Source organism: Idiotropiscis lumnitzeri, chromosome 3, assembly GCF_059441095.1.
Source record: "Idiotropiscis lumnitzeri isolate Australia: NSW breed Sydney's pygmy pipehorse chromosome 3, RoL_Ilum_1.0, whole genome shotgun sequence".
NCBI lineage: Eukaryota > Metazoa > Chordata > Actinopteri > Syngnathiformes > Syngnathidae > Idiotropiscis > Idiotropiscis lumnitzeri.
Window position 1 is genome coordinate 3,649,835 of NC_142393.1, and position 27,868 is coordinate 3,677,702.

The following is a 27,868-nucleotide window of genomic DNA, read 5'->3' on the forward strand; positions in this document are numbered from 1 at the left end:
TACAGCAAAAAAATTATTTACGCCAAATGAAATGAAAGCGACATACTGATCTCTCCATAGACATATGTTTCCACATCTCCTATTGGTACAGTTTCAAATTTAAGTTTATTTTTTTTACCTTCCGTCTTTCTTTCCAGTGTGTAGCTGCACGGAGGCTTGGTGTCAGATGGCTTCCAAAGCACCAGGGCCGTGTTGTTATATGTCTGAGGGACTTCGGGGGTCCCAGGTCTCTTGGGAACATCTTGAATTGTTGTGGAAAAGGGGGGAAAAAAAGCACCAAAATGAAGCGATGGTCACTGTTTGTTGGCAGAATATTTATCTTATTGTGCTTCAAAATGCAGATTCTTAAAGTTGTTTTTTTTTTTTTACCCCCAAAGTATCTCACATTGCGTGGTTAATAGTCTCCCATTAAAAAGCTCATTACGACTGTATTCATTCAATCCCCTCTCCCATCAAAACTTAAATACTCCATTGTTCCGTTGCATTATAGGGATGATGCGGTGTGTGAAAAAAGATGAGAAAGTTGAGAGAGTTCAATGTTTGGACGGCTGCTTGGTTTGACTTACAAGCTATGGTCAGTGTACAAGAAGTGGTGATGGCAGCGAGGGGGTTGGTAGCGACACACTCGTACACCCCAGCGTCTCTTTGGCTGCACTTCTGGATGGTAAGAAGCTGCCTGCCATCCGGATGGGAGATCAGACTGATTCGGTCATCCCCATCCACAGCTTTCCGATCTGTCAGATGAAACAAAAATGCAGAAAACAGAATCAGAACTCTGAATGTTTGAGTTTCTGTACAGCTTTTCTAATGCTATCACCTTTCATCCATGCAATGTCAGGATGCGGACTTCCGGCAGGGAGACAACTGAGGGTGACCTGCTCTCCCTCGAGCAGGATTTGGTCTTTAAGTTTGATATGGAACACAGGTGGAAAATCCGAAGCGGAACGGAAAAACCTCTGCGTGTGGGACGTCTCTTCCTCTTTTGAGGTGGGCAAAATGATGTCAGTCTGAGAAGGTGTTTTGTCTTTTTTGTTCTTGGTCAGACCCCACCTGTCCCATCTAGACCGCCGATCGTTCTCTTTCTCGGATTGAACACTGGAAGTGGATTCGATTGACTCCTTTGACACGGCCACCCCTGCCTGTTTTGCAAGTTGATTCTCAGGCACGTCCATTCCTTTCAGTCCTCGGCCCTCAGACTGTGTGTGGCGATGGCGAGAAAACAGCGGTGTCTTCTTTCCCTCTGTGTTCTCTTGTCTTTGGTCTGAAAGACTGCGGATTTTTGTGGACTTTCCTGCGACTTTGTTCTCAAACTTCTGTCGCATTGCAAGGATTGGGGAATCTGTGATCCTCCTCAGTTGCTGCTCCTTCTGAATTTCCTCTGCAGTCTTATCCTTCCTGTCCTCTGACTGGCTCCGTATTTTTGCAGAGATTCCGGCCACTTTGTTCTCAAACATGCGTCTCATTGCAGAAACCGCAGACTCATCAGCTTTTGTTCGTGCCCGTTCTTCTTGCTCATTTGTGTCCAAAGATTTACTACGACCAATTGCCCAAGTAACCCTCTTTGGGGCTGCACTTTCCTGAACAGCAGGAGTCTTTCTTTCTTTTGACTTCTCTGTTTTTTTATCAACTGATGACTTTCCCCGCATCGACCACCTCCCCATAAAGCTTAAGCCTGGTTCTTTTTCCCTTTCTTCCCGGAGGTCTTGAACTGATTTGGACATCGCTTGTAGCCCTTTGGAGACCATTTCAAGGGGTGCTCCCCTCTGCCCCGGCCTGTAAACCTCATCGTCGCCACGACCGATCTTTCGGCTCAATGTCGGTGATTTTTCTTCTGATTTGTTTCTGGCTAGCTTTCTGAGGCTACGTGTCAAAGATGACTCCCGCTTCTTGAATCTGGCTTCGAAGACCTCCTCCGAGTCAATGTCTTTGATATCTTTTCTGAGTAGCGGCTGGCGCGGCATGCCAGAAATTTCTGTATTTGACGATGAGGAAAGGGAAGCAGGGGATCGATCGGCAGTTACGACTTTGGCAAACACAGCCGGGTGTTGAGGCGAAGGAGCGATATCTTTCCGTTCACGTTCTTTCAACTTGCCGGACACTAGGTCAGATGTTCCAGATGACCTGGCAACTGATTCTGAGATGCTTCCATATGCAGATGATTCTTTTATGTTTTGTGCTGTTTCTTTATCGTTATTCATACGAAGAGCTTTCCTTTTGTCCTCTGCTTCATCATCCTCCTCTATCACAATTAATGGAGGAACAAGTGAGGATGATCTTCCCTCAACTTCTGCTTTATTTCCTTTTTCTTTATTGGTCCTTTTCTCTTGATTGCTTTGTTTGTTGTGTTGGTCCGCTTCTGTTGGGTATATAAATGAGTTGCGCTCTGTAGGTGACTCCATCATGGTTTGTTCTGTTAGGGCAGACATGGATGGTGCCTCCTGAAGCTTCTTCCCCTCTGTGCTGCCGGTGCTTAAAGATGGGATTTCTAAGGGAGCTCCATACCTGCGATGAAGCGGCATGGGTTCAGAATCTTCTTGAGTGAATGAAGCGCTTTTCGGAAAAACTTTGGTCTTTGGTGTGTCCTGTCCGGCACTCTCAGAGGATGCAGCTCGCGTCAGTGTTGACGGCCCCGCTCTAGATCGCCTCAGATTGCGATCGAGAGACCCTGTCTGTCTCTCATCTTCCATGCCAAGTGTTTCAAATAAGGGCCCTCGCAGGCCGCTCATCTTTTTATCGATGCTACCTCCCCTGAGCAGCCGCTGTCTCATGAGCTCCAGTTTCAAGGCGTAATCTTCCTGGCTTATCTTTGAGATTCCAGGGCTTGGGCTACGGTTGGGCAGTTCTAGAGATGCTGTCTTTTTCAGGCTATTGCTGCTCGCTTCTGTAGCCTCATTGATATCACCCTGTTCTAGGTCCACGTGAAGAAGCAACGCAGAGTCAGCAGAACTGCCTCTCCTCATTGTTGATCTTCTTGCTTTTGTCTGAGACTCGTCCGTCTCCGTACTTGATCCTTTTTTTAGTGGAGCTCGTTTTGTCTGTTGTATTATATTCTCGTCTGGGTTTTCATCTTTACATGTCACACTTTCACCTTTGATACCAGATGTGTCCAGGTTGTTCTTAGCTCTATCAGCAATGTCATTGGGCCCCTCTATGACGTGTTCATCTCCGGGCATCTCATTCAGGGATACTCTGGAACCGGAAAAAAACATCGATAGCGGCATAGGGATGAAAGGAAGCTCATCTACGTCTGCTTCTGAGTCGGAAGACGATGAAGGTGGAGGGGAGCCTTCTTTTAAATGTCGTGCAACGGCAATGGAAACATGGCTAGATGAGTCGTTAAGAAGCTCTGGGATTGTTCGCATCACCATCTTTGATTTGTAACTGATTAAGGAGCGCTGAGGGGAAAACATCAGAATAGAAGTGATTAAGACCTACTTTTTGAAATCAGATAAAAATGACGAAATCATCTGACACTTCATTTGGCATACCTCGACAATCTAATGTGATTATAATGAAGATGATCTTTGTTATTTCCTTAAAAAATACAAATCTCTGTTTTTGTTTAGACATTCCAGAAAGGTATTAATGAACAATATATTTTTCTTTTATAAAAAAAAAAGAACAACAATATATTTTTCTTTTAAAAAAAAAAGAAGAAAAGAACAAACTTTTTGTTTTCGGATCACATACAGTCTTGGCTTGGACCCGCGGATGACTCAGTTGGCTTTTTCTCAAACTGCTTACGATACTGTAATTAGGCGGTTTACTTGCGATTAGAAAAAAGACGGAAGTCATTGCAAGACACAAGGACGGTTCGTGTTTGCGATCTCGCTGCACAATTAAGTTTAGTGAAATAATCAGTTTGACTGTTCTGCAAAACAAAGAGGCAATAAAGGCAGCCAATGTGGCTAAAGGAATTGCTGTTTTAACAAAACCAAACATCTCAAAAAGTGCTTGCTGGTGATAGCTTGAGCGAGGCAATTGACTCGGAGCTTCTGAAGGAGGAAACGAACGAGAGCAGAAAAGAAAATGTGTTGAGAATCAGTGCGGTGGGTAAATACTTGCTTGAATCACATTAGATTGTGTCGGTGTACCTAATTTTGGAGTCAGTCGACGACTGTTGAATTTGTGTGTTGTACCTGCCATCGCCTTCTAGACAAAACCTGCTTGAGCCTTGCTGTGCAGATGCTCTTGTTACTTTCTGACTGCAAGATAAAATGTCATCAATGTTTTGAAGAGCTCTAATTCTAATAATAAATGAGACACACGTCTGGCAGCTACCTTGAACCAAGGATGACGAAGGCACTCAGTGGCACTTGGCCTCCTGGAAGAACAAAGACAAATATGTCACAGTTTAGTTACATACAGTGCATACTTATACACATCTGAGAGCACTTACAGTCGGTCCACCACCAAGAGCTTGACAACAAACCCCTTCGCCTCTTTGCAGAGGTCAGAGAACATGGTCTCGTCAAAGGCAACATTATAGTTGCGAATGTTTAACACCGTGGCTCTGTCGTTTTCGCCGGTGAATGGCGACACTCCTGTCAGACTGGAATAGTGATTTATTCATGATATGAGACACGGCATGTTAAAGTTTTGCGCTTGCTGTATGACCTACCAGAGATATGTCATGACTGCGACTGGCCTGTAAGAAGCAGCACAGACTCGTAAAACAGAGGTGATGATGTGCTTTGCTGCAAGTGGTGTACTTCGAAGGCTGGCTCACCAAATGTCCGTTGCCCTGGAGACGGGGGTTTGGTTCACAATCTCTGGCGCCACATATTCCGGGGTGCCATACTTGCAGTAGTGCTCCTCGGATGACTCCAGTCTGATGGCGTTGCCAAAGTCGCAAATACGGATCTGGTCACTGCCGGCAACTGCCATCAAAATGTTTTCTGGCTAAAATACCGATGAACACAAGAGCAATCAATTCTTGTAATCCGACACGCATCTGATATATTCTGAGAAGACTAACGGTTACCTTTATGTCGAGATGGGCGATGTCTTTCTCATGAAGGTAGCGAAGGCCTTCCAACACCTGCTGAACACTTCGACGAATCTGTGGAGATGCACAAATGATGACGTGATGATGTCTAGGTCATGTGACTGGAGTCCATTGGGGTAAGCAGAACCCAACCCACTTCCATCTCTGTGACTGTAGTTTTTCTGGACATTCGTTCTAACATCTCCTCATGACACCTTCAAGCCACAGCTGAGGAAAAAACACTGCACAGTACTATACAGATAAGCACACTAACACGGTCTGCTTCCAAATAAAGCTGCATATACAAAGGATACAACTCCGTTATCAGCACCACCAAATTCTTTTTCTCAAAGGCGTCATGAAAGAAGATGATCCGCTCGTGGTCCAGCTCGGACAGCAGTTCCATCTCTCGCAGGGCCAAGGCTTTCCTCTTCCCGCGAGCAGATGTGAACTTGGCGGCAAATTCGTTCTTTCCCTTCTTCGGAGTCACTCTTTTCACGTAGGAAAACGTCCCCCTGAGACACAACATGCACATTTGTCTTACTTCTGGCAACAACTTTATGGGTCAATCGTTGTTTGTTTGTTAATAAGATAACGCAACACTACATACTCCTAATGACGGAAGTCTGCATTTGATGTTATCTGCCATGGAAAAATGCGGTAAATTCATTCATTGACACCTGCGGCCTCATTCTTGACAGAGCTCAACACCAGTGTGTTGTTACAGCAGGGAGAGATGGAAAACAAGCAGGACATCGGCCCTCCAGGAACAGGATTGAAGGCTCCTTGTTTACACAATGAGCTATAGGCCAAATTGTGGTTTGGAAAAATGAACAATGTACAAATACGACACCTTTTGCACCACTTTAGTTAACATTTTGCTCCATGGTATAGGGCTGTGCTCTACTGAGTGCTATTTTTTTCCATACTACGGTAAATGGTTTCGTCATTACTGTGTCGTCAGTTGAGAACAGGCCCATTTTGCTGGGCCTTTATCATTCACAAGGATGGACGCACGCATACCTGCCTATCTCCTTGTGGATGTCATAGTAGTCTGTCAAGCGTCGCATCTTCCTGAGAATGGTTCCCTCATCTTCCATTGGCTCTATGGCCTCTTTTTGTTCTGTAGCGAACACGCACACGTTTACATATGTCTGTTTTACCGCTTGCATGTCACAACAAACAGTTTTTGATTCCCATGCTTAGTATGGACCTGTGTGAACTGTCAGTTCAGCTTTGCAGGAGTTGGACGCGGACATGTTTTTTGCTGTGCACGTGTACACGCCAGAGTGCTCGGTGCAGGCGTTGAGGATCACAAGAGAATACTCTGGGTCATCGTACACAAAGGTGAAGTGGCTGCTCTCTGAGAGAAGCAGATCATCCTGTGAAACATTTCAACAAACCACCTCATCAAATATTCAGAGATGACTTTTAGGGATTCAAACTGTTGCAATGACTACCTTGTACCACAGTATGTCTGGATCTGGTTTCCCTTCTACCACAACAGCGAGACGGGATGTTTCTCCAGCAGGCACATCCACATCCTCCATGATGGTTTCAAACTTTGGTGGAACTGTGGAATGGTTAAAAAAATAAAAATAAATTCTAGCAACTTTAGACCAAGGAAACCAAATGTGCCGTGGTCCAACCTGCCATGACCAACTGCATTGTGCAGAGGTCGCTGCCAAACTGGTTGCTGGCCATCACCACCAGCTGGCCAAGGTCCAAGGCTCTGACGCGATGAAGCTTCAGGGAGTGTTGATCATCGTCCGGCATGCTCATCTCGCACACTCCCGGTTTGTCGACCATTGCCACGCCCCTCCTGGTGAACACAGAAGGGACATCTTGAGCAACATTCACTTACGTGATTGTCGAGATGAAAAGTAAATAATGACCTTTTCCAAGTGACTGTGGCGTGCACATGGTTCAGGGTGATGGTGATGCTGACCGGTTGATTCTCAACCACGTACACAGTGTCAGGTTTGTCTACGATGACTGGTGCTTTCCTCAAATAGGGTCCTGTGCAAAGATGTGCTTTGTGACTAACAAGCATTCACTGTAATGCCATAAGAAACTTTTAGAAACAATTATTCCACCTATTCTGTCTGCCTTGAGCTACACGGATGACCAAATTGAAACTGAAGCAAATAATCAACATGCTGGGATGTGTGTGTTGTTATTTTTTCAGTCGATTATTCGATGTTAAAAAGACCAAAAGGGGGAACTGAAAAACACTTGCGCTGGAGGGGATATTTGCATCGTAGCAACCCGTTCTATCGGTCTGAATGATAAGAAAAGTCCATTCGTACATGAGTTCTGAGCAAACAATTTTAATTCAAAGGGGATTTCGGACCAGCAAAAAATGTGGCACCCTTCATACCTCTGTCTTGGAGCTGGACCAGATCTGTGGATGGTGAAGGCTTGCTAAGAGTTTTGCCGGTGGACGTCAGGATCCTGAAAGCGTAGCGGACCCCCTTGGAAAGGTTGGTAATGGTATAACTGGTTTCCCTCAAGTTGGATGCCACAATGGACCACTGGATGGAGCCCAGAGGTTGCTGCTGGAGAACATATGACAAGGAGCCAGAATCTGCAATGAAGCAAGAAAAGTATGAAACCGCAGAGCACTCAAGAGATCTTACAACTCAGCTAAGAAATTTAATGAGTCAGTGGCTACACTCTAAGAGCCCAGTAGCCGGATTGAACAACTGGAACGTGATTCTTTAGAACCACAGTAAATGGCATTAACTAACTAAAGCACACTCTAAAATAATCTTTCACAGATGACGGAGAAAGAAATGCCGTACCATAGGATGGATTCAATCTCTTTGATTTGTTCCAGCTCAGGCTTATAGTTTTTCCTGTGATAGCCTCTATGACCGGTGGGCCATCAGGTGGATCTGGAACAATATCTTTTCAGAAAGCACAAAACGATATTTTCACATTTTGTCAAAGGAGGAAAAACTCAATTAAATCTATGCGACGTCGGGTTACCTGAAACATATAAATGTGCATAGCAGGCTGCTTTGCCCACTTTGTTTGCGATCACAGCCTTGTAGACTCCGCCATCAGCATGACAAGCCGTCTCAATGACCAGACTGTGGACATCCCGGTCTGAAGAAGACAAACACGGTTCTTATGAGCCCTCAAAGAGCTCATCAATCACCTGCTGCGTCTTGTCTTACTCTGAGTCATTTTGCGCTCCTCGCTGCTCTCAATGCGCTTCCCGTTGTGGTACCAGGTGATGACGGGATAAGGAAGACCCATCACCTTGCAGTACAGCACCGCCTCTTTGCCTTCAATCACCTCCAGATCAGCCAGAGGTTTGACAAAGTCTGGCATGCTTCTCCTCACCACTTCACTCTCCAGCTGCTCTGGCTCCTCTGGGATGGATGGCATCTTCTCAAGTTTGGTCCTGCAGGGTAAGAGATCGGACAATACAAATGTTACATTATGTCTGCAATATCTTTTTCTTCCGTCTGCCCCCCAAAAATATGTTGTCATTGTCATTTATTTGTTTCTTCTTGCATCATTTTCCATGAACGAGAAAGTTGACCTAACCAACTGAACAACAATGTACAGAAAAATAAACTAAAAGCAGCACGCCACCTGTAGGTTGACTGGGTATCAGATCAAAGCATTTCGGAATTTATAACCTTATATAACTCGGAGGGGTTTGATATCGATAGTCGCCTGTCTGCTGACTTGATTATATTGTCAGCCACCTGATTCTCGACTTAACTGCTGCATTCCATAGAGTTGACCACAGCATTTTTGACCTCTTGTTTAGGTCACTGGGTAGGACTTTAGTAGTTAAATCATATGTGACAGATATTCAGAGACAGAATCAAATATTTTGACTTATTTATGTGTAATGCCGCTGGGGTCAAATTTGGGGCATTTGCTCTTTTCATTTCATTTGCTGTTCCCCACTGTGATGAGATGACAGTCAGATATTCCCCCAATGGTTGAAAAAAAGCCTACACAATCAATAACACATTTGATTTAGTGGATATGGTTGATAGTTGCTATCATTATCTACATTGTGGCATTCTTTGCCTTGCCCCTTTTCCTTTCCACTTGAAATTCCCTTCTTATAACCTACACGTATGATCTCATGACAGTTTGATATGTTTAATTTCATTTTCTCTGTTTTCTGCCATTTGGTTTCTATTTTTTTCTTTTCTTTTTACTCAGCTTAATGTCTTCATGCTTATTTTTTCTGGTCATGCCCGATGTTCTTTTACGTTTCTTTTCCATATTTTATAGTCTGCTTGTTTAATATTGAATGCATTTGAAATGTACAGCGCTTTAGCCTATGTGGAGGTTGACGTGCCTGATATAAAACGTTGGTAGCTGATCATATGGTAGACTGATGGTGAGCTGCGATGTCAAATGGGATTTTAATTATTTATTTAATCCGCTGTTTTTCCTAAGGATGGCATGACTACGTGAGACACATTATCGATAATATTTAAATAGGAATTCGGTGCACATGTTTGAATTCATTTTGGATTTTCTTTCATGTTTTCAGGGTCAAAATTATGCGGATGTGAACACTTCACTAATGCTATGTTATTTGTCCAGCAACAAGTTTGGAAATGAGAACATTTATTCTGCATGGGTCCATATCATCACGCAACATAAAATACTTGATCCTGCCATCTTACATGTGAGAGGCGACAGCACCCCTGTGCTCTTGTATGTAAAGTTCAGCGGTGCATTCAGACTTCCCATGAATGTTCTGAGCCACGGCCGTATAGAAGCCCTCCGTGTCGCTGCTAACGTTGGCTATGACAAGCGAGTGGCGGCCCCCCTCGCTGAGAATGCACACGTTGTCGCTCTCCTCCACTCTGGTCTCTGAAGGCACAAAGAGGAGAAACATTGGCATTCCTTTGAAAAGCACGTGTGAAGATTCCTGAGAAAACCGCAGCAAGTCAGTTGAGCTTCCCTACCAAAGTGCATCCAGGTGACTTGTGGCGCCGGTGACCCGCTCACCTTGCAGTCCAAGCGGGCCGTGCGACCTGCGATGACCTCGAGGATGTCCAGGCTGCGGGTGAACAACGGCTCCTTGGAGGGAGTCACCTTCAGGTTTGCACTGCAGGTCAACTCATCTACATATGAAATGAAAAGCTTTGATTTTCTCATCATCAATGTCATGACTCAGGCCAATTGGGTCTGTCGTTCACCTTTAGCTGTGCTCAGTTTGCAAGTGTACGTCCCGCTGTCGTCCTCGTGCACTGAATTCAGCAGCAGACGGCATCTGAAAGAAAACAGAGCGTAAAGTACAAAAACAGACTTGTCATGGAGTACAAATACTTCATTACTCCCTTTTACTGCACTACACTTCATAAAGAAACTGTATAATTGAGTTCTGATACTGTATTCAGTGTTTTCCCTAAACATCCTTGTTACTTGTTTCTGCAAAATAAAATCACAAGAAGCACAAAGTGGAGGAAGAGTCCAGTCTGTCCGGAGCGAGGCACGCTGAAAAGATGAAAGCACCTGCTGCCGACTCTGTTGCTCACACAAAATCTTTGGCAGCAGATGATGAAAACAACCACACCGATGAACTCCGCGGTGGCCATGTCGAAGATAACGTTACACACCCGTGGGTATATTTACAGGAATGCTTTTTATGTGCCTACCTAAAGTGAAACCAATATTGGAAATCAAAAATTTCCAACTCAAGCTGAAGAATCACATCAAGGGCGGTTGAATTATATTAGATTATATGAATCAAGTGAAGTCAAAATGTCGTTATTCTTTTAATCATCATGAGCTTGTTTAGACGTCTGGTAAACGTGATGACCAGGCTAACGAGTGCTAGCCCACTTTGCCCACTAGTCAACGCACAAATCTTTAAATACTGTATAACACCCGAGTAAACTAAATAAAGTTGCTTACTTTTTTAATACTTATCTATAAAGTGACATTTACATCAACAAACATGTTTTTTGAATCAAGATACTTGGACTGAAAGAGCACTAAAAGGACTTTATTCAAGGCTGACGAGATTTTAAGTCGTGAAAAAAAAAAAAATATCAAAGAATGAACTGACCTCCTGCCATCAAAGTGCATCTTGCAGTTAAGTAGCGCCGGCTGGATCAGCTTGCCATTGGACAGCCAATCCACATCCACATCTGGCGGTCCTGTGATGTGACATTCAAACATGGCCGACTCGCCAGCCTCCACCATCAGATCTTTGACCTCTCGGATAATTTTCAGGTGCGTCTGTGCTGCAGCTGATGATCAAGTAAATTGTTTAAGTCAATATTCTAGCTAGCTAGCTTGCTAACTACATAGCGATTTAGCTAGCTATCTAGCTCTCTATCTAGCTATCTAGCATTGTAGCTAGCTAGCTATCTAGCTTTGTATCTACCTATCTATAGATCTATAGATGAACTGAACTGATCTATAGATCGATAGATAGATAGATAGATAGACTGGTCACATAGCCATTAAGATGGGTTTTGGATTGCTCACCTTTGACCTCAACTCTGCACTCCTCTTGCGTTGTTCCGCTCTCATTGACGAGCTTGCAAGCATAGAGCCCTGCATCCGACCTCTGAGCTGAGATGATCCTGATCTCATTGGCCCCGTCTTCCGTCTCCCTCAAGGAGAAGCGTCCTGCTGTCTTCACTGCGACCTTGTCCCTCAGCCTGGGTGAGAAAAACATGGTCACATGGTCTGTAGCAGGTCATTAAACAGGAGCGTGAGGTAACGTCTGGCCGCTGTTTTAGCGAAATATATCACCAGTAAACCATCGGTTTGGGCTGCCCGGTGACTTTTACTGAGATGACAACATCTTGGCCTTCCATCACGGCTTGGTCACATGGCCCCACCTTTTCAAAGCATATCATTTAGAGCGTTATAAATCTTCGGGATGATTATCAGCAGCTCTGAAAGGGCTCTACCTGGAAAGAGGGAGGCTCCTTGAAATGGACACTTCTCGTCGGAGAAGAAGCACATCCATGGAGTTCCATCACCCCTAACTGTGGACTCAGGTGATCCTCATTTAGTCTCCCTCCTTGCTCTGGAAAAATAGGGGATTGCGTCATTTGAATCGCATTCAAATTTCAAGCATTTGGCTCTTCCATCCATCCATTATCTGAGCCGCTCCTCACAAAGGTTGCGGTCGTGCTGAAGCCCCTCCTAGCTGCCTTCGGGCAGTCGGCGGGGTACACCCTGGACTGGTTGCCAGCCAATCGCAGGCACACAAAAACCAAACCATCCGTGCACACAATCACACCTCGGGGCAATTCAGAAGGTCCGATCAACCTGCCATGCATGTTTTTGGAATGTGGGAGGAAACCGGAGTACCCGGAGAAAACCCACTCAGGCACGGGGAAAACACACAAACTCCACTCATGAAAGCCGGAGCCGGAACCAAACTCTGCAAATCTGAACTGCGAGGCGGACGTGCTAACTAGTCATCCACCGTGCCATTTGGCCCTTCTCAAATTGAAATAGACGCAATTGCTTAATTTGATCAATTATTTGCTATTAAGTAGAAGTAAATATATTAGAAGTAGTAAATATGACAGCACCAGCAGGGCCTCAAAACTTCTGGATTGAAACAATGTTTGGTTTTCTTTGCTGTGATGTGCACAGTGCGTACAAGCAGATAACGAATGAATCCCTTAATGTCTGACTCCTTAACTTGCTTATTCCCAGTGCGCCAGAGCAGACGCACTGTCTGGACCTTTGCGTCAGAATTAATTGATGGCCCGATGGAGCAGCACTGGTACCCTCACTGAATTTCTCTGAAGCTCATCTCAGATAAAACAGAGGCACTTTATTAACTCGGTTTTACACAAATTGTTCTAAAAGCCCAATGCGGAATTAGTGCTCTGATCAGATTTTTTTTTCTGACCGTCTATTTACATCCACTTATGCTATTGGAACAATTGACAGGCTAAATCCGTGGTAAACAATTACACAGAATCAGAATCAGAAATGATAAAACCAGGCAGTGGCAACACGTCGCGGAAGCCAACATTACACGCCATTTATTTTGACCAACTCGGGTTTGGCTCCCACTAAGCAACTGCGTGAATGTTTGGCCAAACATGTTGTCCATCATTCACATGACGTCAGCTGCGATAGGCTCTTGCTTGCTCGTGACCTTGAACAGGTTAACCAATGGAGAAAATGGATGACCCCTTACAGCTTTTGCTGCACTTTTGCTATTCTGCAGGCACATTATTCGGGTACATGTCACCAAGTCAGTCCGTTTGTATCCCATCAAACAGCTCCCAATTGCAGGCTATGTTTGATCAATTGGTCATATTGGCAAATAAATCAATAGCCGCAGATATTTATCAACGTGATTGAAACCTGATTCGGAATTGACAATTTCTGATTCTATGCGTAAATTATTTCTTTCAACTCATTCACTACCAGCTCAGGTAAAGTGAATGCACTTTTCGACGTCTATACCCGTCAATGGCAGTGAATGTTAAACATCTAAGTGGGCAAGATGGGAGGAAAAAAAATTGAGATGGTGCTTATCCTCACTCGCGTTGCAAGTGTGCTGGAGCCTATCCCAGCCGACTTCGGGCGAGAGGCGGAGTAAAGCCCGGACGGGTCACATTGCACATTTAAACAAACAGAGAAAAAGCGAGCATTCACATTCACACCAAAGGACAATTTTGAGGAAAACCTACACAAGTCCCGGCGAACATGCAAACTCCACAAAGTCCGGAGTCGAAACCCCAACCGTAGTGCCGCAAAACAATTTAAAAGGAAAGTAAAAAGTACACCACTGTATAATTATGGTTATTGGAAAGGAATCTAAAAAAATAAAATAAAAATTTGGTCCAAATGTAACAACCTACCAAGAGTCAATTCTCCGAGTCACGTTTGCAGGGGATAAATACTCCTTGGGGTGTTTACGCAACCCTGCCAACTCTTACAAAACTGCTGCACACGTCTGATCCTGCTTGCCGTAAATAAAACATCTGACGTTCCTGGCATCCTGACGCCCCCCCAACTGCCACCGACTTTCAGACAAATGATATTGATCTCGGATCACCCGGCAGATGACAAGAGATGTCTCAATTGTACGTCCACGTGACGTTGTGTGCGGGAGCTCTGGAAAAAAACTAAGTGCTGTGCCGTGTGGCTTCCTGCAAATCATTTTAGCTCACGCTGGCTGGAGAACATCAAGAGAGATAAAAAGCGCAAGCAGGGACACAAGGCAGAGCGCGTTTACCCTGAAGAAGAAGAGGGTGGCTAAAAATACCCCAGCAAGGTGGACTCACTGGCCTAATATGGCAACACAGGCCCAAGCTGCCGGTGACAGCGTTTGCATTTGCAGACGGAGCCGCGTCATGCACGAGGAGAGACGATGAACAATAGTAGCGCATTTTCTCTCGATTGAAAGTTTCCTCAATCTCGCTCGGCCTGTGATGTCGTTTGGTGTCAGATTTGGAACTATGACTGGGTTGCCATGGTAATCACCACTGCGATGAGTGATGGCAGGGCTCTGGCAGGCCTGTCGCGAAAGTCAGACAATGGAGGTCTGATCCTCTTTTGTGCTGAAGCACAATCTTGAACGTTCTCTCGTTATCATCAGAGTATCCTTTATCTTTATCTTTTTGATTGTTTATTTTAAGCACTTCTCTGTATTTAGACCTGCGTGTGTATGTCAACATACACACACACATCTCAAGCATTAAAAAAATAATAGTCATAATACCGTATTTTCCGCTTCTTTTTTCCTCGATTTTGAACTATGCAGCTAATCCAACGGTGCGTCTTTTCTGTGGATTTTTCTTTCACCAGTAGGGGGCGCTCTATAGTTCAGAAAATACACTAAATACATTTCGATTTTTTTCTCTCGCTTGGGTCTGTTCTGTTTTAATGAGCAAAGTTGTTGCCGTGTTAAAAGGCACTGTTTTAACAATCTGTTTATGTATTCCCCCCCCCCCCCAAAAAAAATTGCTGCAGCTTATATACGGGTGCGCCTTATGGTCCAGAAAATACGGTACTCGTAAATCACACCAATGGTCACAAGGTAGACATTTACCTTCTGCAGGGCCATTGTCCGCTTCATTCAGCCTCATTTGGCCTGCATCACATTCAGTCTTTGTGGTTTCATCCTCCACCAGGATGGCCGGAATGGCCACTTTCTCGGCCTTCCTCCTCTTTAGAAGCGGGCTGACGGAAGGTGTGGGTGATGGGCTGAGCCGAGGAGGCTGAGGTGGATACTGTGACTCGGATCCCCTCACTGTGACCGGCGACTGTCTTTTCCCCGTTGGACTGGGGGATCTGTCCTTTTCCTCACTGAAAGGAGATTGGTGTTGTGCTGAGGCGATAACCAGAGTGTTTGGAGATTGCCGTGTGCTTTTCCTGCATTTAAACACAAAAAGTATGGCGTCATTTTACAGTTGAAGCCTTCTCTTGAACGCATTCATCGGAAGAGATTATTCCCTCCAAACCTGGCGTGTGTGGTCTTTGTGGCTGTTGGCAATGGTTGCCCTGGCAACTGGTGAACTAGTGCTGTCTCCATGGTAACGCTAATATTCCCCATTCTTCCTTGTGGCGCGTAATGCTCTGGGTGTGTCTTTGGGTTCGGCTTGGCTTTTTCCGGAGCTTTAGTTAAGATTTGTGGTCTACCCACCTCCCTTGCCTGTGCTCCCTTCATTGCTCGCTCCCCAGCCTCCAGCTTTTTAGCGACTTGCGGGCCAATGGGCTCGAGCTTGCCTGTCACCAGCTGCTCAGTCGAATATGCCTTTCTCATGCTTACGCCCCCAACAAGCTTTCTGATCCTTTCCAGTTCGTCACTGAACTTATTTTGGTAGCCCTGCACCCTCTGTGAGTAGCTCATCTTGTCCTCCAAAGAGGAGGCACGTTGCTTGAAGCCTGCTCGCTTTTCTGTGGCGTCATTGCTCTTTCCGTAGTAATTCAACTCTGAGACGGATCCAACGGCTGGCAGAGCCGCACTCGCCCTTCGCTCTTCAAAAGCTTTGATCTTGTCAGAGCACTTGGGCCCTGCACGAGCCTGTTTGGTCGCCCCCTTGTCATCAACACCGGCTCCCTGCTCTGTCTTAGGCTGAGAAAGTTGATCGAGCGGTCTGTGCTCATCCTGGTCTTGGTTCAGGGCTTCCGGGTGGGTTGTGTATGGGACGGGAGGTGTCTGAGGAGAGCTCGAGGGTGCAGAGGGGAAACCCCATTGTGATTCTTCATCACTCTGAATCCTGGAGGGATGAGGATTGAAGGGTAATGAGGCGTGAAGTTAGAGCTCCTGTAGATTTGCCAGAAGCAAATGTCTGTCCATGTCATTTTGTCTTAATATGCAGTTGTTCTGCTCCAGGAGACAACAAATAAGTGCAGATGGCACACTCATAAAAATACAACTTGCCACATGTAATATCAAAATGGAGTGAAGTGAGGGGAAAAAGTACGTTTTCAGTGACAACAACCCCCCCAAAACGTCATGCCTAAAAGAGAGTCCCCGCGATTAGAAATGTGTGTTCATGCTAATATTAAAACTGGATCAAGGTCAGCATCCGACGCATGCCACTGCAAGCGTAAAAAGTGTTCATCCAAAAGGTGAGACTCCAGAAAACGTGCAGCAGGTACACTCACAGTGCAATAATAAATATGGCGGGGCCGTTGTGACGGGAAAGAGTTAGATGCTCCCACAGCAACATCAAGTCAAAGGAAAGTGTGGCACCAAAACAAAGAGTCGATGAAAGAACATAATCCACAGTAAATGCTGACGTGGAGATTTTATGTATGACGTCTTGGCTTGAGCGTCTTTTTTAAATTTGGGGTTGCGGATCGTTTGGACTCTCCTACAAGGGCATGGAGAAAGTTCTCCCCCGGTAGAGGCTGAACATGCTGCCGTAGTAGTCGCTGCCGACAGAAACACTTTCCTCTGACCCCTGAACGGGCCGTGCCAGGTTAGCGTGAGACGCCCGGATCAGCGGCTCGACACCCAGGTGGCGGACGGGCAGGGGGCCCTCCGCAGGACCGCTGCCGAGAGCTTGCCTGCATGGGTTTGCGGGGTCCATGTTGGGCCCTGGAGGACGGGAGCCCAGCGTCCGGAGCTCTCGTTCCACCACGGGGTCATAGGAGCCCGGAAGGGTAGCTCGGCGATCGGAAGCATCGGGGTTGTATTCCATCATCCGATCTCCCTCACCTAGATGGACCAAAAGATGATGTGGTTGTCACATGAATGCTGGATTTACGCTACGTTGATAATCACCATCATTTTCACAAACATGGACCCTTTCAAAATAATAGGAACGGCAAGATTTATTGCGTTGTTTTTGTTGTATTCTGAAGACATTTGGGTTTCCTTCCTGCAGCCTCTTTCACTTCTTATTTGTGTGGCGGACTGCCTTCAGTCTTTTCTTCAGAAATGCATGCTCTATTGGGTTAAGGTCTGGTGATTGACTTGACCCGTCTATGTAAGACCTTCCACCAACTTCCTCCCCTCAATGTTGTGTTGTCAGTGTGTTTTGGGTCTTGTTGCATGATGAAGCTTCTTCTGAGTTGTTTGGATGCATTTTTCTGTGACTTGCCAGACAAAATGGTTCTGCTGTGACCATCTACGTCTAAAGGTAAATAGCATCAAATAAAAGCTGCAATTATGAACTTTCGTCCCATATTCATCTTTTGATCTTGGACCCAAATGTCTTTAGTATAAAACGAAAACAAAGCAATTGAGATTGAATTTGCCTTTCGAATACATTTGGAGGGGACTGCATTAAAGGTTTGTTTTAAGCCCATTTTTTTAAATTGACAAAAGTGCGACCAATTTCAAGTTTTGTTGGTCATTGCAAAGTGATATAGTGTCCTCTGGAAAAATTCCGCGGTAGAGATCAATGGACGAATGGGATCAATGAAACATTATTTACTGTTACCGTACTGGAATCATTTCATTTTTTTCGAAACATGCACTTCTTGCGTTCATGCTGCGTGCTGCGGAGGCGCCTGCAAGCTAGTCCTTGAAGAGAACAAAATGATGGATCACCTCCTCCCACACCCATTGCATATTCTCTTTCTATTCTTCCAGTTTGGTTTCTCTTGGGGACGTGTGGGGTGCACTCGCCAACGCCGAAGCTCGCAAAGCACCAACGCCGAGCGCAAGTGAGGGAAGTGTCCTTGTGGTGGAGGAGGAGGAGAAGGGCGTCAATATTTTGGGATCTAAATTCAGACATGCTGTTGCCGGGGTTTGGAGGAATGTGAGAGCAGGCAGCTTCAGTTCAATCGAACATTTGAGTGATTTGTTTGAGCCCGTGAGCAAGTACAAAAACTACTGTGTTTCTACTCTAGAAAATAAATGAAAAAATTGTTTAAGAAGATGTGGGGCAGAGATGCTCATTTCTGTTGGGTTGCTTTTGTTTGTTATTTTCATGTCAATGATTTATTTGTATAATGTAATACATATATGCTAATGTAAGATTCGGAATTTAGTCAGAATTTACACCGAGAAATATTAGTTTTAACAAAAAAAATTAATTCAAAATTCATATATTTAAGGTAATTTGTTTAAATATATGACTTACTTTTATATTTGCAGAATGATTACAAAATCATTTATACATTTTGAGTTCACGTGTTTAATCTGTTACACTCATTCACTCGTGTCTGTCTTAATTCTGCTCGCTCCTGATTGGTTAGTTGGAGTCAGGTGGGAGGGTTTTGTCAAGAAGTGATTTTAATGAGTAGAAGCGTTGCTAAAAAAGAATTCTATCACCATCCCTTTCTCTCATTTTATGACGAGTGTTGCATTAACCACCAACGAACCTTCATGTTACACTATTATCACACTTGCAAGCATTTGCATAATTTATCTTATTAATTTATAATTTCACGCCTCAATAACATTTGCAAAGGTGATTGTTTTATAATTCATATAAATTTTTAACATGGCCCTTTTGGTGACTTGCTTTCGGTTTTCCTTTGCCTTATTTAGTTTTTTCTTCATCAACTCTTCTGCCATGCAACAACTATAATTTCATTTAGATGTATTGTATGTTTGCCTTTTTCTTAATATAGTATAGAAAATAAGAAAACAATTCAATCTCCAAAGTACCTTTGACTTTTTCTGTCTTCATGTTTGTGTTCAACACAACCCGTCACGTTTATTTACTGTTAAACGTCAGCATGAGTACCTAAAGGGCCTCCCCGGGCGGTCTTGTCTTGGTGTCTGCCAAGCCCTCCTTTGGGTTCCATCTGGGGCTCAGTGGTCTCATCCTCTGTGGTCTCAGAGTCTGGAATGAAAATAAGAAAAAAAAAAAAGCATAAATGATGTGTTAGGCGAGAAGTGGATGTGGGGGACAAAGAGGGTTAAAGACAGGATGTGTGACAAGAATCCTGCTAAGGCACATATCAATCCATTTAAAAAACAAAACAAAATTCAAACAAAATAAAAATCTGAGACACACAAAAGATCTGGTGTATGGACAGCAAAACAACCAAATGACATAAACGAGAACATCAAAAGATTTCTGAGATCCACCAGAAACCACATTTGCGGTTGAAATGACATCACCACAACAAAGAGATTAAACCACGAAGGAAGGAAAAAAAAACAAAAAAAAAACAGGCGGGTGATGAATCAAAAGAGTCAGGTTTACCGTAGCTTTGCTTTCGGCAGGAGCGGAAAACTTCGCTTCCGTAGTGGCAGCAAGAGAGGGCAGACGGGAGAGCACCGTTACTATGGAAACCAGCATCCCTCTCACCCACACGACCGATCCTCTTCGTACCCATTCGAGGTTTAAAATCAGCGGTTGGCCCGACACAAATGTTTAGTGGTCACAGCGCTTGGCCGCACCTCATTGCGCCGCGCACCATCAAGCCAGATCCTGATTAGATAATTCCAGCAGGTCGGCCTAATGGTAGGAAAGCCGTTGCAAGATCAACAATCAGCATTAAATGAATCCCCACATCAGTGTCTATTTTTTTGTTTCTTTTTGCTCGCAATATGTAGATCCACTCAGCTGCATCAAATTAGGCTTAAGAGCTTAAAACCCCGGCACGGAAGTCAGAACCATCATGAAGCAAGAGAAACTGAACAAAAGTCAGCACAAAACATCCCAAAGGGACCAAACAACGTTCACGCTCGGGTTTGATGCAGAAGCTAAATTGCAAAGTTATTGCATCGTGGGGGTGGATGTCCACTCATTGGAGCCACTCTTGTTGGTGGCCACTTAAAAGCAGACGCAGACACCGTTCACTTGCAAAAGTCATTCATGGGAGGATTCCGAGGCTGCTTGACAAATTTCAAAGAGAATGTGAGAAAATCTCAGAATGACAACACACCATGCGTGAATCTGCCAAATGTCCGTGTGGAATGGCCGCTTCTCTGCAACAAGACAGAGAACAAGCATTATTCACAAGTCACAAACATTATCTTGGTCAGGATTTTAAGGTAAAAAAAAAAAAAAAGTTGTCAGGATACAGAAATGCGAAGCGACTAACCACTGACCTCAACTGAAAACGATGACAAAAACATGTTGTTGTTTTTTTGCTTTTTCTAATTAAATTATTTGATTGGACCCACTTGGATGTCATAAACAGAGAGAAGATTGTAAGACTGCCTCGTAGCCATGTTTGAAGGGAACAAATGGGAACCAAACCGCCACCGGCAGGTTTATGGAAGGCTTTTTACACAATTTTTGTTTGGGTTCTCCTTGAGAAATTTTGCAAAAAATTCGATCTTGACGGCTTTTCTTTTAACCTTTGGCACTTACTTTCATATTTTTAAAAAAGAAACCATTTTCTTAATTTGAGGTATTGTGAAGCTCAATTTGCTCTCTGTTTGTCTTTAAAGGAGGACAAGATCCAAGATGGCCCATTTTTCACGAACAAGCTCAGTTTATATATTTTTGGATCAGGAACCTGAAATCAGTTGTCATTTTCTTTTTTATCGATTCATTTGGGAGAAATTAGGAAATAAGTGACGACTTCAAAATTTGTGCCCGCTGTCAGCCGCCGTCTGCCTCCTGAGAGTTGACACGACTTTAGCGTAGCTAAAAGTCCGAAATATAACCAGTCGGGGTTCGTGTGCGCATTCTTGCTCTTGTCCGCTTCACCCTGCGTAAGTGGAGAAGCGATCGGCACGGTATTTTAGATTTTGTGACGTTTGAAATTGATAAATCCAAACTATTGTGCAGAACGCTTTTAAACTTTCACAGGTTGACGTGGACAAGAGTAGTAATGTGCATTAGCATTTTGGCGGCGATCAATTTTTAGTTTTTAGTTTTAGTCAACAGAATTGACAATTCGAGCGATGTTATCTCGCTTGCCTCCTTGCTGCGACGTAGACGCTGAAGCCAGAAAAAAAAATGACAAGTCGAGCTCCAAAAGGGGGGCGTGCCAATTTGTCGTAAGTAAACTCGCCTTTTGGAATTTCTCAAAGCAATTAAGATCTTTATTTCGACTGACACTTCAGACACTCAAACGACGGCGGTTGAGGCTAAACTTGTCCTTGAGGCCAATAACTCAGTTTTGTCAATCACTCGGCGTTGGCCAAATGACATTGACACTTTTGAGGTGGCATCAAAGATGGCTCAAGCTTTTCCCACCTGCATGAGCAGATAACGGCTTAGTGACATCCTATAAGCGTCAACACATTTCGGTTTTATGCTCATCTGTGGCCGGTGATTGTTTTCATTAGTGTGTGCGTAAGCAGGACACGATCTGTCAATCAGAACCATGGAGAGCAACCCAACATGACTCAGAGGAATGAATGGAAAGTAACAAAAGCACGCCCCCACGACCCCCCCCCCCCAAAAAAGACCAATTCCCTCTCCACATTCCCTTCGTGCTCCCATTGGCTGAGTATATATTTTTTTTTTCCCATGTGGCAACTGTTGCCTGGCGGCTTGTCGTGACCGCCAGATGTGCAGGAAGCAGGTACAACTATCTGCGTTTCTAGAAAACAGAACCGCACTGTCCCAAACAATGGACAAACAAAGAGTCTTGGAATCAACACAGCATCCTGGCTTTTCTGTGAGCGACTATTGAGCGTAGCCTACTGACACACTTTTAGCCTCTTTTAGGATGTCACAAATGCCATATAGAACCATTCCTGATATTCTGGCTCAGGGCACGTCTGAAATTAATTCTTGGTAACGATGACAAAAACAGATTCACCTTTGTGTACTTGTTTTGGGAAATTAACCCGCACGTATGCCACTAATAAACTCAATTGTGTCCCATTGTTAGGTTAAAGGAGAGGTAAGACATCCTCAAAGGATAAAATGGAAAATAATCTCACCAACATCAGCAACATCAACAAGTACAACAAGTCTGATTTACCTGAAACCTCTTCTTGGACCAGATTTTCTTCATCCTGTTTCCTGTCTGACGGACAAGATTACCTGTAGCATCCACACGCTTGCACTAAGCTAGAGCACCAAGGGCGTGGCGTGGGACGTCAAACACACAAAATGGGGATTCAGCAGTGTTTAGGCGTCCGTGTGGCGTCGAGGTAATGGTGACAAGGGGAGCCGGAGGGAGGAGGAGGCGGGGAGGAAAGAACCAGACTGAGGCGTCTTTGTGTTTGAGCGTATCCGAGCGCCGATGTGAGCAGCAGCAGCATCCCGCTCTGACTCCGCACACTCCCCGCCGCTACGCCTTGACGGCGAGTGCAGAAACGCAAGAGGAGGAGGAGGCAGGCAAGCAGATGGGCCACGTTGGAGGAGGGAAGATGCGAAAACAAAAGGGGAGAGAAAGAGGAAGGGGCAGCGAGTGACTGATGAAGGAGAAGGAATTGAGGGAGATAGCGACATGCCGGGATGGAAAAAGACGAACACGGGTCACAAATGGGAATGAAAGGATTGTAATTTACTCGTCTTTGGTTTATTTCTCGGCTGCCTCGCAGCACATTGTATATTTTTATAATAATAATTATAGTATAATTTCCGCATTGTTATTTATTTTTTTTACTTTAACTTTCTATTAAGTATGCCACAAAGATGATTTGTTACATCTCAGCTAGATTACTGTAATGCAGGGGTGGGCAAACATATTGATTGGCGGGCCACAATGGGTTCTAAAATTTGACAAAGGGGCCGGACCAGAAGCAGATGGTTGGAGTGTTTTTGTCACCTTACTTCATCTGAGAAAAAAAATACATTTAATTTTAAAAGAAAGTGAAGAAAAGCTAAAAAAATAAAACGTTAACAAGGTTTATTCATTTAATATTTTTTCAAATTCGGCGGATTAAAACATTTCACGGGCCGCATGTGGCCCCCGGGCTGTAGTTTGCCCACGCCTGCTGTTATGTTTTTTACTTTGGAGCCAGCCAGTCCTCCTTCAAGCGCCTCCAGTTGCTCCTAAATGCTGCTGCTCGCCTTTTAATCGAAGCTCAGAAGAGGGATCACAAAACCCCAATCTTGGCCTCTCTTCACTGGCTCCCAGTGAAAACGAGAGTTAATTTTAAGATACTTCTGATTGTCTTCTAATCTTTAAATGGCCTCGGTCCAGTGTACCTCTTCAAGCTCCTCCACCCCTATGCACCTGCCCATGGGAGTTATTTTATAACTTGGCACATTTTTACCATTACAGCTTGCAGTTGGCTAGCTAACTATTCTTCCAATTGGAAACTACTAATCTGATCTACTAATCTACTCCGGAGGCCACAATTTACACAACACTCATTGGTTGACTTGCTTTGAAGAGTCTCTTATATGTGAAACACCAAAACCACCAAGCAAGGAGGCGACACCGTGGAGGACTGAGCTTCCAGAAGCCTGTTAGCTTCCAAGCTAGCTGCCTCTCGTCAGGTCATGGAAAGGCTCATGACAGTTGACAGTTAGGCGGGTGTGGAGTCAGCGCATTCAAATGAGACGCCTGTTGCGTTCGAGAGCAAAAACAATCGCTTGATTTTTCAAAATTCTGAAGCTTCATTTTATATGGTTGGCGATTTTGGATCATTTAAATTTTGCAGGTTTGTTCAAAATACTCCTCTCTGTGTCTTCAAATTTACCAGCACTCGTCTTTCCACCTTGAAAGCCAGGATGGCCGAGTGGTCTAAGGCGCCGCGTTCAGGACCCAGTCTCCCCAGGAGGCCTGGGTTTGAATCTCGAATTTCCCCATTGTGGGACTAATAAAGGGAATATTATTATTATTATTACATTTTTCCCGCTATTCTTGCCGCCCCCCCCATACATTCTTCCCTCCATGCCTCCCCCTTGCACACCCGACTTAATTGTCCTTTCAGACACATCTGTGCTTTCCACACCTCCTCTGCCTTCATCAAATGAGTCTAAAAATAATCTCTAGCCACAGAGGCTCCTCTATTTCAAAGCGGTGGGCTTTCCGACGCTGATAAATCAGGAATGTTGCCGTTTACGCCGCTATTCAAACACAATTAATGCGTGAGATGTACTCTTCTTGTGAATCTGGAGTGACTCAACCTACGACCTTGCAACACGACGTCTGGTCTCGATGAATTCTGTGACTATGAGAGTGGTCTTGGATTGTACCTTCACCCCCCCCCCCCTCAATCTCCTGCTCTGTCCATCAGCGCTGGGAGGCGGTGGAGAGTGCAGCAATCGATGCGAGCGCTTTATGCGTGATACGGGCTACACCCCCAAGTAACAGCGCAAATGCTCCCGAATCAATACATGCATCATCGTACCGGCCCTTTCGGGCTCCCGTCCAATGAAAAGCTCGGTACACTCGCATTATGGATATTGTTTCGCCTCAAAAAGGCCTAATAGGAACAAACTTTTTACATCATTGCAGGCCAGATTAGCTGTTTGATTAGCTGAAAACAAAAAGACTTCACAGAAGGCCAATCAATCATGCGACAGATGCAGTTTTCACTAACGGGCAACGTGCAGGCATTCTGCTACATCAGCAGCATCTCTGAATCACCTTCTGCTTCGGGGACAATCACAAGGCCAGCTCTAGCGGCACAATGCGAAGGCCCGCCGTCGTGAAACGAGCAATCAAACAAAACTGAGCGGGGCATTTGAAAATTATTTACAGTCAGTGTCTGACTCACGCACGCTTGGTGACTTTCTGCAAAGGAAAAACTGTAAATGCTGGCGTTCTTATTGAGAAACAAGGTTTTGAGGCCGCTTGTGTTTTATTGAACTAAAAACAATATGGCGCCGTCGTCTAGGATAGTGCGCATTGCTCTGACTGCTATATTTGAACAAAAAGGACGAGAGTGAGGCTATTTGAACGGGCAATGATAGCCCCATTCAATGACAAGTTCTCTTGACGCTTTAATTTAGCCACAGGTTCATCCATCCATTCACTCTCTTATCTGCTTTTCCTCACAACGGTCGTGGGTGTTCTTTGCTACAGTGCCAAGAACGCAGCCACCCTGAGCAACCCGGATCAAACAATATTCATATGTTCTAGTGACGCTGGTTTGACATCGATAATAAATCGGGTCATTCGAATAAAAAGAAAACTGAATTGAGCAAGAAGGAACATGAAAAAGCGTTGACCTTGTGTAAGACAACATTCTTGTGTCACCTGATTCCATTTGCACAAAGCAGACGCCGAGGAGACTCATTTCAGCAGCGGCATGTCAATTTGAGTCACGTGGGCAGACACCCGATCGCACCATCTAATCCCGACTAAATCCCAGTGGGTCCCTGTGAACCGCCGGGGACAGGACACAAAGCCAGCGACACGCCGTAGGGAACGTCGCCCACGGATGTTGCCTCAGCTGCCACGTCACAAGGGGGAAGTCTAATTAACAGCGCGGTAAACCACGTTTCGGGAAGGTGAAGCGCCAAGCAGACTGAATCACACAAGACAAACGGGGTGGGCTGAAAATATATCTTGATGGAGAAAAAAAAAATACAAATTAGATGATCTGGCACTTTGTGTCATTTGATGAGCGCCTCAAAAGCGTGCCACACTTTTTTCTTCATCTCTGTCCATAGCGAGTCAAAACAATTATGAGAATCAACTGCAGCGTCATTTTTCAACTAGAATTGCAATGGCTCCCAAACAGAACATGTTATGGAAGGACAAGAACGGTAACTGCCCCACTCTCTAACCATAACCTGAGTCTGTAAACAAACACAATGCTGCTTAGCTTCTTGCTAGCCCACATTATGCCTGGCCATATGTTAAAAAGAAAAAGAAAATAAGATACATAATGAACCATGCTACACCTCAATCACGTATACAGGTAAGAAGAGTCATTGTTATAAGAACCATAACAGCAGTGGTGGGCGGTCAAGACCTTCTCTGCTGGTCTAACATAATCAAGAAATCATGACCATTTTTAGGATAATAATACTAATAATAATATAATTGAATTCATACATTATATATTTATATGAGATTTTTTGTCCAATCAGAATTCAGCGATCTTGTGTTGCTAGGCAGATTTCAGTATACACCGGCATGTTCTTTTTCACAGAGCCTTCAGATTTTTAGCTGTGGGCGTCTGTGCTGTGTGCGTCAACGGCTCTCGCAGTTGATAGACAGTTGCGATAGCCAATCAAATCATGAGTTGATTCAAGTGAGCCTTCTTGCTGGCCTTACGTTGAATGTGATGAATGCGACTTGTGATTGGAAACTCACTTGTGACGGGGCAGCGACATACCAAATCAACATACCAGAACACCAGAAAGTCGTAACTGGCGACAGTTCGAAAATCTAAAATATATTCTTACTTTTTTTTTTTAAACCATAATGGCCGAAAGAAGGGAAAAGTGTGGATTTAATTGCAGACACACTTGCGAGGCCATTTTCAAGATGGACCTTTCAAGAGAAGCTCTTTGGTGAGTCGAAGTGGTCCAACACTCAGTAGTGCATAGGTATCTCTCCCATTGTATTATTTCTCCAGCCGTGGTGTCACAAATGATATCATTTTGAGGTGAATTGATTCAAGTCGGACTAAGTAGGACTTCACAGAAGGCCTAGGTGGATCACGCACGGCCCATCACTGCATAACAGCGATGGAAACAACTTTCAGTCTCGAATTTCACCACGTTGCGTCAACATGAATGAGGAGGCCCACTCAGCATTTGACAAGAGAACTTCGCCCAAAAACAGAACAGGACCAAAAAACTTACATTGGTGCTTCTTGCTCCTTGGTCCACTGGTACAGTTACTCGCGCTCCTCAATGCCTTGCGAGCATCAAGCAGTTCCCTCCTCAGCATGCCCCCCCCCCTCCCCACGAACGTACACACAGTAAAGCCCACTAGAACTTCCCCCGTGAGTCCACCGTGACCATAGCACTCTCAACGACTCTTCAGCCCATTGCCCGTTCTCCTCCTGTACGCTCCTTGTCCACCCAAACTTTGATTCCGGCTGTCTGCAGTCGCACTGGACTTTCCCTCTTGCACCCCCCCGATGGCACAGAACCAACCCCCTCCTACCCCAGCAAGAGTTTTGACACACTGCGTCCTCTGCCGTTCTCCGATGGCTTGTTTTGTTTAAGCCGGGGCGGTGAGCACTCTGAAATTCTAGCAGGTGGAATTTGCTGATGAATCCGCCGCTCACACTTCTCCGACTACAATGATGAACTTCATGGTGGTGAGAACGAGGATAACGTTACATACCCGTGGACGTTTGTAAGGCGGATGGTCTTTGGAGACTGGAGTGAAAAATTGGTGACCATGCCTCGTAGGCTTACTTACATTCTAAAAAAACACGTGCGTCAAATATAACCCAATTTTAGGACAAAAATGGACCGAACCACTAATTGGGTCAATTTGACCCACTTTCTTGTACTAAACAGTCATTTTTATTTTTCGAGAGCATGGACAAAACTGCCCAGAAAGTTGGATCAAATTGACCCAAGTAGTGGATCGGTCCGTTTTTGACCCCAAATGATTTTAGTTTCTAAAGTGAAAATATTAATGTTTAAAAAAAAAAAAAACTCCCGATCCAATCTGGGAATCAATCTAAACATGCTTGTCATATATGTTTAACCA

The 27,868-nt window shown here is 44.6% G+C and overlaps 1 protein-coding gene across 1 annotated transcript in view; it reads right to left on the reverse strand.

The window, feature by feature from the left end:
- Window positions 1–27,868, reverse strand: part of spega (striated muscle enriched protein kinase a) — a 42,699-nt gene that overhangs the window by 3,808 nt on the left and 11,023 nt on the right. Inside the window, exons 3-33 of the mRNA XM_088289235.1 lie at window positions 19,117–19,215; window positions 16,985–17,135; window positions 15,430–16,188; window positions 15,018–15,340; window positions 11,902–12,020; window positions 11,741–11,829; window positions 11,471–11,646; window positions 11,046–11,229; window positions 10,174–10,247; window positions 9,940–10,098; window positions 9,655–9,844; window positions 8,170–8,399; window positions 7,979–8,098; window positions 7,792–7,896; window positions 7,368–7,574; window positions 6,883–7,006; window positions 6,637–6,809; window positions 6,448–6,560; window positions 6,201–6,369; window positions 6,011–6,110; window positions 5,302–5,502; window positions 5,145–5,202; window positions 4,985–5,062; window positions 4,730–4,902; window positions 4,622–4,648; window positions 4,400–4,552; window positions 4,282–4,324; window positions 4,140–4,205; window positions 818–3,395; window positions 567–734; window positions 119–241 (exon numbers count right to left, since the gene is read on the reverse strand). Coding sequence (XP_088145361.1) covers window positions 119–241; window positions 567–734; window positions 818–3,395; window positions 4,140–4,205; window positions 4,282–4,324; window positions 4,400–4,552; window positions 4,622–4,648; window positions 4,730–4,902; window positions 4,985–5,062; window positions 5,145–5,202; window positions 5,302–5,502; window positions 6,011–6,110; window positions 6,201–6,369; window positions 6,448–6,560; window positions 6,637–6,809; window positions 6,883–7,006; window positions 7,368–7,574; window positions 7,792–7,896; window positions 7,979–8,098; window positions 8,170–8,399; window positions 9,655–9,844; window positions 9,940–10,098; window positions 10,174–10,247; window positions 11,046–11,229; window positions 11,471–11,646; window positions 11,741–11,829; window positions 11,902–12,020; window positions 15,018–15,340; window positions 15,430–16,188; window positions 16,985–17,135; window positions 19,117–19,215 — 7,332 coding nt within the window. The remainder of the gene's footprint in view (window positions 1–118; window positions 242–566; window positions 735–817; window positions 3,396–4,139; window positions 4,206–4,281; window positions 4,325–4,399; window positions 4,553–4,621; window positions 4,649–4,729; window positions 4,903–4,984; window positions 5,063–5,144; window positions 5,203–5,301; window positions 5,503–6,010; window positions 6,111–6,200; window positions 6,370–6,447; window positions 6,561–6,636; window positions 6,810–6,882; window positions 7,007–7,367; window positions 7,575–7,791; window positions 7,897–7,978; window positions 8,099–8,169; window positions 8,400–9,654; window positions 9,845–9,939; window positions 10,099–10,173; window positions 10,248–11,045; window positions 11,230–11,470; window positions 11,647–11,740; window positions 11,830–11,901; window positions 12,021–15,017; window positions 15,341–15,429; window positions 16,189–16,984; window positions 17,136–19,116; window positions 19,216–27,868) is intronic.